The sequence below is a fragment of the Gavia stellata genome, chromosome 29 (assembly GCF_030936135.1).
Source record: "Gavia stellata isolate bGavSte3 chromosome 29, bGavSte3.hap2, whole genome shotgun sequence".
Classification (NCBI taxonomy): domain Eukaryota; kingdom Metazoa; phylum Chordata; class Aves; order Gaviiformes; family Gaviidae; genus Gavia; species Gavia stellata.
The window spans coordinates 534,277-542,604 of NC_082622.1; the positions used below are offsets into that span (position 1 = coordinate 534,277).

The 8,328-nt window shown below is 54.9% G+C and overlaps 2 protein-coding genes across 2 annotated transcripts; one reads left to right on the forward strand and one right to left on the reverse strand.

The window, feature by feature from the left end:
* Positions 1-3,314, forward strand: YRDC (yrdC N6-threonylcarbamoyltransferase domain containing). The gene is given in 7 exon segments (XM_059830640.1): positions 1-147; positions 337-363; positions 365-576; positions 924-1,038; positions 1,388-1,507; positions 2,236-2,378; positions 2,707-3,314. Coding segments are annotated over 7 exon segments (828 nt in total). The 3' UTR covers positions 2,771-3,314.
* Positions 3,315-3,716: 402 nt separating this feature from the next.
* MANEAL (mannosidase endo-alpha like) lies at positions 3,717-7,166 on the reverse strand. Its single transcript, XM_059830761.1, has 4 exons — positions 6,755-7,166; positions 6,196-6,305; positions 5,707-5,783; positions 3,717-5,256 (listed from the first exon to the last, which is right to left on the reverse strand). Exons 1-4 carry the CDS (start codon positions 7,164-7,166, stop codon positions 4,620-4,622), a joined length of 1,236 nt encoding a protein of 411 aa, XP_059686744.1. The 3' UTR covers positions 3,717-4,619.
* Positions 7,167-8,328: the final 1,162 nt, after the last annotated feature.

Consider the following 8,328-nt stretch of genomic DNA (forward strand, 5'->3'; position numbering starts at 1 on the left):
ATGCTGAGCGCGCGGCGGGCGGCGCTGGCGGGGCTGGCGCGGGCCGGGGAGGGAGCGGCGGGCCCGGGGCCGGGCCGCGCCTGCAGCGCCCGCCTGCTGCTGCCGCCCGGCGGCGCGGCCCAGCCGGACGCGCAAGGTGCGGGTGGGGTACCGGGCAGAGGGACGAGGCCGGGTCCGGGGGGAGGCGCGGGCGGCGGCGGCGGCGTGGAGGGAGGCTGGGCCGGGAGGGGCAGTGGCCCGGCGGGGAGGGGAGGCAGGGCTGGCGGCGGCGTGGGCCGGCGCGGCGGGAGGCCCGGGGTCGCGGTGGGCCGCGGGGCGGAGGTCCTGGGCCGGTAGCCGGTGGTGCCGGGCCGCCCCGCTGACCCGCCGGTGTCGGGCAGGCTGGAGGGAGGCGGTGGCGGCCGCCGTCGGTGCCCTGCAGGCGGGCGGGCTGGTGGCGGTGCCGACGGACACGGTGTACGGCGTGGCCTGCCTGGCACAGGATTCCGGCGCCGTGCGGAGCATCTACAGCCTGAAGGGGCGGAACGGGGGGAAGCCGCTGGCCATCTGCCTCGGGGACGTGGACCGGCTGTACAGGTGGGCGCGGGCGCTGCGGTCGGTGCGCGGAGCCCCCCGGGACCCGCCGCGGCTGGGCGGGCCGTGCTGCTGCTCAGCGGGTCTCGGCTCGGCTCCGAAGCCCTTGTGCGATACCGACGACCGTGTGCGAGCGAGGCCGCCCGGGGAGCCCAGCGATGCCGCACTTCCCGCGGGGGCTGGGGCTGCCCGCACGCCGTGGTTTGTGGCAGGGAGCGGCTGCTTTCCACTCGCCGCAGAGCGTGAGGCCGGCGGGCAGGGCTGCGCTGGAGCTGCTTGGCAGTGCCCGGCACCAGTGGCCTGGGTGAAGCTGTGCACCCGCCTTTAACACGCTTCCTCTTGCCATGTAGGTACTGCCACGTGAACGTGCCGGACGAGTTGTTGCGGGACCTGCTTCCAGGACCTGTGACCCTGGTCTTGAAACGTTCAGAAGAACTAAATAAAGACTTGAATCCTTTCACGTCGGTAGGTCTTTGCCACAGGATACGTCTCTGTGTTTTTGAGGGACAGTATGCTATTTTTGCACTTCTGCTGTAGTAGCTTTTATCCTTACGTGTGCCTTCAGCGTGCTTAGCAGTGATTGGCATTTTCCCGAAGCTGGTCCCTGTGCTGTCGTGCTCCCCATGACTTATTTGAACACGGTATAACCCAGCCTTAGGGGCTAACTTATGAAGGCGCGTCTCATTTTTGCTAGTTCAGCAGGTGTTGATGTATTGGTTCTCTAGGGTATCAGCTTTAAGTCAAGAGGGCTTTGGGCAATGTGAGGTTAAAAACAGTTACTGCATGTAAACCCATGCTTTCTTCTTCCTTGTAGCTGGTTGGTGTTCGTATTCCAAACCACCCTTTTATTAGGGAGGTGGCACGAGCTTGCTCTGGACCACTGGCTTTAACAAGTGCTAACATCAGCTGTCAGGCGAGCACGCTGACGGTTTCGGTAAGGCTGGTTTTGCCGCTAAGTGACATTATTGTGGTAGTCTGTCAGAGCCCCAGGCTTTCACAATTGGAAGCCAGCTTTAGCAATAAACCAAGGATTTCTCTGCTGCTATTATGTTTGGCTTTTTAATGACAATCTCTAGTTAAAACAGCCTGCGGGTATGCGGTGTGGGGTAGCTGTCTTGCTGCGATCCTCACCTTAAAAAGCGAGGAGGGCACAGCTGAAAAGTAATACTTAAAGGCTCATACGCAGTGGGTGCCAAATCTGAAAGACGGAAATTGCTGTAGGAAGGATGATTGTGGAATGAGACTGCTGCTGCCTGTACAGCTCCTTGCAGCCTGGTAACCAACTGCCACTCAAGGAGATGTCTTTTTGCAAAGCTTGTGACCCTGGTGATGGTGTAGTTGGGCATAGTACCAGACAGACACCCTGTCCACGCCCCCAGATGTCTTGATAGACTTCTAGCGCTTTTTTGTGCGCTCCTTAATAAACAGTGGTGCAGCTAAGAAGTCTTCAACCAGACAATCCTTGTGGCTATCCTGCATGTCTGAGATAAATCTGTTCTCAGAAATCAAACTGGGATGTGTTCATGACAGGAAGAAAAGTGAGCTGACCTGACAGAGGAAGGGGAGAGACCACCTCCCTTGACACCAGAACGTCCAGTAGTATCTGTTAAAACGTGATCACAAACCATCTTCAGCACTGTTAGCCACACCTCTATTTTTCAGGAATTCCAAGACCTGTGGCCTCAGTTGTCCTTAATCGTCGATGGAGGCCAAATAGGGGATGTCCAGAGCCCAGAGTGTCGTTTGGGGTCAACTGTGGTTGACTTATCTGTGTCGGGGAAATTCACCATCATTCGTCCTGGCTGGTGAGCACTCTTGGCTGAATATAACTGTAGGTTTTCCTTTACCTTCGATGAAACGAAGCTTTCAAGGCTTTTTTTTCCATAGCAGTTCAACCTTCACATTAACGTTGTTTAGCTTAATTACCAGCAATCCTGAAAGAGTGCTCCAGATTCTGAGCCCAGGAGACCCCTTCCTAGAAGCTTCTATGTGCAACACTCTAGTTTTTGGAGTTCATGTTCTCCTTGATTCAAAATGCAGTACTGTGTCTAGCTGATTACTCTTTCCCAGAAAATGCAGTTTAATCCTTAAAACCCTTTTTTTTTTTTCTGACAGTTCTGTTTCATCCCACAGTGCACTGACATCTACAGTTGAAATCCTGAGGCAGAAGTATGGCTTGATACCAGAATCATCTTAAGACTTCAGACTCTGAGGAGGCTCTGCAGAGCTGGTAAAGCTGGGCACCGTGTGCCTGCGCATTCAGGAAATGGGTGTTCATGGCCTTGTTTAATAAGGTCGATGGGTTATGTCAAGGTTAATTAAAAAAAAAAGAAAAAAAACAGAACAATAGTTGATGGGTATCTGTTAATTACTATCACGTCTGCTGTAGTCTGAGAAACCAACCCAAATATGTATGCTGACCTCTTTGTGCTGCTTTACCATTCCCAAATACCTCTTGGCTTTATTAACATGATTAGGCCTTTGAAATACAGTAATTTGAATGTTTGAATGACTATTCTCAGGCTGGGATGATGAAGGTAGTGTCTGATCCACCCTCCCCTGAACACTTATTCCATGTGTTTGTTTATTGTATCTGCACTGAAAGAAAAGCAAAGATGGAAAAGATGTTTTCTGAGCTTTCATGATGTTATAGCTATGGTGTCCTCTAGCTGTTTTTCTCTGTTCTAAATGTAATCAAAACCTACTATTGAGATTAAACTGTAAGTGCTTTTGAAAATTAACGGTGTTCAAATGGTCCCTATCTAGACAAGAGCTGCTCAGAAAGACCTGACTTCCTCCTGATACAAAGAATGACAACACAGTCTTAGCGTGATGATATTAATTTTTTAAATGCAGACTTCCCGCTCTTGATTTTGTTCTGCAAACAGTGCTAAGCTGAAGTAAATAGGGAATGGATGAAAGTTTCCTCTGGTGTTTATTCTTCATTGAAAAGTAAAGTTTATGGAGTTGCTGTTAATTTAAAAACTGGTAAGCAGCTTGCATGATTTTGTTATAAATGCTTATTTTTAGACATTGTTGTCCATCACTTTTGACGTACTCAGGTGTATGGAGTTATCATAAATAGAACCTTGTTTCAAATCCAGAGCTGCTACTTCTCATTTTATTGATATAGACAAGTATAAGTTAATTTCATGGCTAATTTAGAAGGGTCCAAGCATGGCTAAAGTCACAAAAAAGGGAAAGCTACTGGGAGCTGAACCTCTTTCGAAGCACAAATTAATGGTGTTTTCAGTTGTACTTTTATTGCAAATATTTTTCTCCTTGGTTCTAAAGGGGATAAAGCAACTTCAGATCTAAAGTTTCAAAGCATGGAACACTAAACAATCAGTTAAGAGCTTTTAGTATAGATCATTGCATTTTCTTGGTTTCCAGCACATACAGTAGTAAGTAGTCTCTAGTGTTCCAGCTCTAATTATCTTTAATTATTTGGATACAGTGGACCACAGTGACAACGCCCACTGCGGAACTCCTTGGTATAGGAGAGTTGGATAAAGCATGGCTTAGTTTCACCTACAGTAGACAATTTAGAGGAGTATTTACTCCTCTTTACAGGAAGCTGATAGAGAAATGCTCTGACAGAGCTGCTAGCAGAGTGAGGGATATGTGATCACTGCAGGCAGCAGGCCAAAGGCGTATGGTGAAAAGCATGCTGGAACCCAGCTAACCATGTCGAACATCACACAACACACACACAGAGTAAGAAAAAACAGATCTTTGGCCCCCAAGCCAGCACCTCTCCTGAATCGCAGAGGGGCTATGAAAGGGTCATCTGTACTAAATCTGCAGAAAATTAGATTTGACTGCTGCTTGCAGATTTCCTGCTCCCTGTAACGCTTCCTCCTGTGAGTTCGTAGCTGGGGCTTATGCAGTCCTTGAGATATTTGCAGGTGGCCGCTCGCGTTCAGCAGCCTGGTTAGGCTGAAGGTTCTGTGGCCGCGTCTCCTCGAGTGCTTTTTTTCTGAAGCGCGTCTCTGTGCTGCAGCTTTGTCAGTGGGATGTTTTTCCAAGTAAGGCAAATCCTGAAATCACATCAACCATTGCTCTTTCTCTTTGCTGAAATGTTCTGCCCACCTGCGAGTCAGCTCCAGGTACATGCTCGGCTGATGAGGAAGGTAGTCCAGATAAAGGCGTGTCAGTGTCTTCTTGGGTACAGCTTTCTCGATCTGGGTGCCTTCGTGCCATTCGTTGAAGGACGTGATGGAGACTATCTCTGGCCTGACCATGAGAGCAGCCTGCAGAGCTGTTTCATAGTACTTCCCGTTGACTCTGTTCCGAGTGTTGTGGTTGTTCCAGGGGCGAATGCTGGTGTCGATGTAGCCAGGGCCAACGCTGGGGATGAACATCAGGTTGTTTGAGTCGCAGAAAGTTTTGATTGCTTTCCAGTTCTGGTGGGACGACCCAAAAGAGAAACCATTGGACGCAAAGTATGTGTACATGCCATCGTACCCTGCGGAGAGGATATCGTGCTTGTGTCCCTCCTCTACCAGCAGCGCTATGAACACGGCGTCATAAGCAGTGTTGCGGAGGGAGTGGGAGCCTGATGGCGTGAGAAGGTTGGCCCAGGATTCAGCCGGTGTCAGGTAGGAATCGTAGATATAAAACAGTGGGAGACTCTTGCCGGTGCTGGTCTTGTACTTATAAAATGCTCCGTGTGATCCATATCTAGAGGAGAGCACAAAGCTTTTTCAGAGGCTGGGCGGTAAGGCCTCAGCAGGCATTGCCATTATAGGGCAAGCATGGTGTGAGACGTGGTTGGCTGTAGGGGCCTCCTTTCCCAGAACCTTTATCTCTGTCTTCATGGGAGCGCCTGTGTCTGCTCCTTTCCTTTCTGAAAGAAAGGGTAGAGGTGCCAGCCTACGGGTGATAGGCTTAGAAACTTGAGCAGAAGAAAGCAATTTTGGGTTCTGAAGGCAAGGTATTGAAGTGCTGGAGAGGGCGGGATTTGATTATGACTCCTGCTCAGCACTGCCCTGTTGGCTCGCTCCAGGTGGCTCCCTCCCCTGTGCACTGATTTTTGGATACTATTCTGATGCATTTAATTCAAAGTTCTGCACGCTGTTTGTGCTTAAAGCAGCATTACATAGCTGGATTTAGGCTACATGAAAAACTTACTTGTCCACGATGTATTTGATATTCTCATGCACAGTGTGGTCATCACGCCCTTTGTATGGCTGGATATGAAAGGCAACCTTCAAAAGAGACCACAGAGAGAGTTATTTTCATCACACTGGTGTTGCTTTCTCTGCACCCTGACCTCCCAGAAGACCCTAGGTCTGCTGTAAAGGACCTGTCACCTGCCGTGGACAGACTGGGAGGACCCCTTCACAGCACATGCAGAATACAGCGGTCTGCTTCAGCGGCTTTCACTAGTTTTCCCTAATGCTAGTAAAAAGTAAACTGAAAATCCTATTATTAGGAAGAGGAAAAGCCCTGTATTTAGCTATTGAAAAATTGTTCCCGTTGTCTTAAACGCAAGTACTCATTTGTTTCAGTGCAGTCACTGAAGCAGAGGAGCAGGGCCTTTGCCCAAGCACAGCATCGGCTTCATGCTGGAGTTGAACAGTGAGTGTAATGGCCTCCAACAGCAGACAAGAGCCTTACCTTTACGGCGTATCTGTGCGCAGCATCCAGTATGGAGGGCACGAGGCTGTCCACCGGCTCCCCGTTGTCGTCTGCTAGGCCTGGTGGGTTCCAGGACAGGACCAGCACTCCTACAGCGGCATGTAACAGAGCGGGTCTCGGTCAAACATGTTTTGTTACTAAACTTTTCCTCCTCCTGCGCGTCAGTGGCGCGGTAAACGTTTCTCGTCTTTCTAATGCTTCAGAGGACCTGTCCTCTTTGAGCCGTGGTTTCCAGAGCCGTCATCAACGCTCCCAGCTGCCGCCTCCCTTGGGTGCCTGCGGCGCTCTGGGGGGTGGCGGGGGAAGGCGGGGAGCGGCGCTGGGCGCGGCGGGGGGTGCCCGGCGAGGGGGCATCGCAGCACGGCGGAGGGGAGCGAGCGCGGCCGCCTGTGTTGCGGCCCCGGTGCGGGGCCTGGGGGGCTGGTGCGTGCCCGTGCCCGCCACCGTCCCCCGGCGACGGCGGCCCTTGGCGGGCTGGGGGACGGGGCTGGCGGGCCGGCACCGGGGCTCTCGCTGCCCGGGGGCCGGCGGCGCTTACCGATGGCGGCGGCGCGGAGCTGCCCCATGTGCTCGTCCAGCACGGCGGGGTCGCGGGAGCTGTAGGGGCCGAGCGCGGGGTAGAAGCTGGAGCCGATGTCGTCGGGCGGGCGGTGACGGCCGCGGGGGAAGCCGGCCGAGACCCGGGGGTCCCAGTGCGGCACCAGGGCGTGGTCCCAGTGCCGGTACCGGCCCTCGAAGCGCGGGCTGCCGTACCAGGCGTAGTAGAAGGCGTGCAGGTCGTAGGAGGGGCCGCCCGCCGCCGGGGCGGGGGGCGCGGGCGGCTTCGCGGGCGGCGCGGCGGGGGCCCCGGCGGGGGCGGCGCGGAGCGTGCGCAGCGCCACGGCGGTGCCCAGGGCCAGCAGCGCCGCCAGCAGCAGCGCCCGCCCGCCCCGCCGCCGCCGCCGCCGCATGGCCCGCTCGGCCCGGCCCGGCTCTCGGCGGAGGCCCGCCCGGGGCGGCGGCGACCCCTGCTGGCGGCGGCCGGGGCTGCAGCCGGGCCCCCGGCGGGTGTCCGCCACCGCGCTCCCTCCCGCACCCTCACGGCGGGCGCGGGGTCCCCGGCTGGGCGCGTCTCGGCGTGCGGGCGGCGCTGGGCGCTGATCCCCCGCCGCACCGACGATGCTCCTCGCAGGACCGGCCGGTGGCTCGGACCGGCCGCGGCCCCGGCTGGGAGGGCGGCGATGGGGGAGGGCGGGGGCTGCTGTCCGCGCCTGGAACGAGTGGCTGGCGAAGGACTAAACTTACTCGAGGGAAGGGAAACACGCTCCGGCAAACGCGGAGGCGCGGCTGTCCCAGCCGTTAAGGGGAGTAACGTTTTAATGGGGTGAATCTGTTACGCACAAATGTTAAGGCGATAAAGCCCCTGCTAAGTGGAAACCCAGTAACGAGATGAACCTGTCGAGGGAACAAATTGCCTGCAAGTCAGAAACGGGCTTCCGAGGCACCCCAGCAGCTCCGGGGCTTCCCTTACTTTGCTCGGCTGAAGCTCGGGCCGCCCCCCGCGCTGGAGCCTTCTGGCAGCGTTTCCTCACGACAGCCACCCGTGCAGAGTCGGGGTCTGTGGGAGGAGCGCAGGTAAGCGTTAGCTAGAAGTTTGCCTTTCAGAGCTTTCTGTGGTTTCTGGCTGGGTTGGGTGTGTGCAAGAGCTACCTGTGGGCTGGGTGCCAGGTTGGCAGCAGCGGTTCTGGTAGGACATCAGTGGAAAGGGGTGTTGGGAGAGCACCCCAGCTTTGGCTGGTGTGCTGGGACTCCAGCGAGGAAAATGCCTGGCCAGCCCTGGTGTGATCCTGTGTGCTGCTGTATTGCCTTGGGTATGTTTTGGCCTCTCAAACCCCTGTAACTAGTGCCACCTGAGTTTGCCAAAGAGATTTGGCAAACTTCTTCTTGTTGCTTGTATACCAGCCCTGCCCTGGGGGTGATGCCTGCTCCTCTCTTCCTGGGGATAGCAGCATCCTGTCTGAAGCGGCTATTTCAAGTCCTAGTCCCAGCTGTATTTCATGCTTCACCATATGTGGATGCTAAAAGCAGCACAGAGCCAGTTTTGGAAGAGCAGCGAGGAACATCCCTCTGCTC

What these genes read in the sequence shown, in the direction of transcription:
- MANEAL (XM_059830761.1), bottom strand. Translation starts at nt 7,166, where the DNA reads ATGCGGCGGCGGCGGCGGCGGGGCGGGCGGGCGCTGCTGCTGGCGGCG. An exon ending in GCTCCGCGCCGCCGCCATCG is followed by an intron (nt 6,306 to 6,754) that starts GTAAGCGCCGCC and finishes ATGCCGCTGTAG; the next exon opens with GAGTGCTGGTCCTGTCCTGG. An exon ending in ATCAAATACATCGTGGACAA is followed by an intron (nt 5,257 to 5,706) that starts GTAAGTTTTTCA and finishes GCTCTCCTCTAG; the next exon opens with ATATGGATCACACGGAGCAT.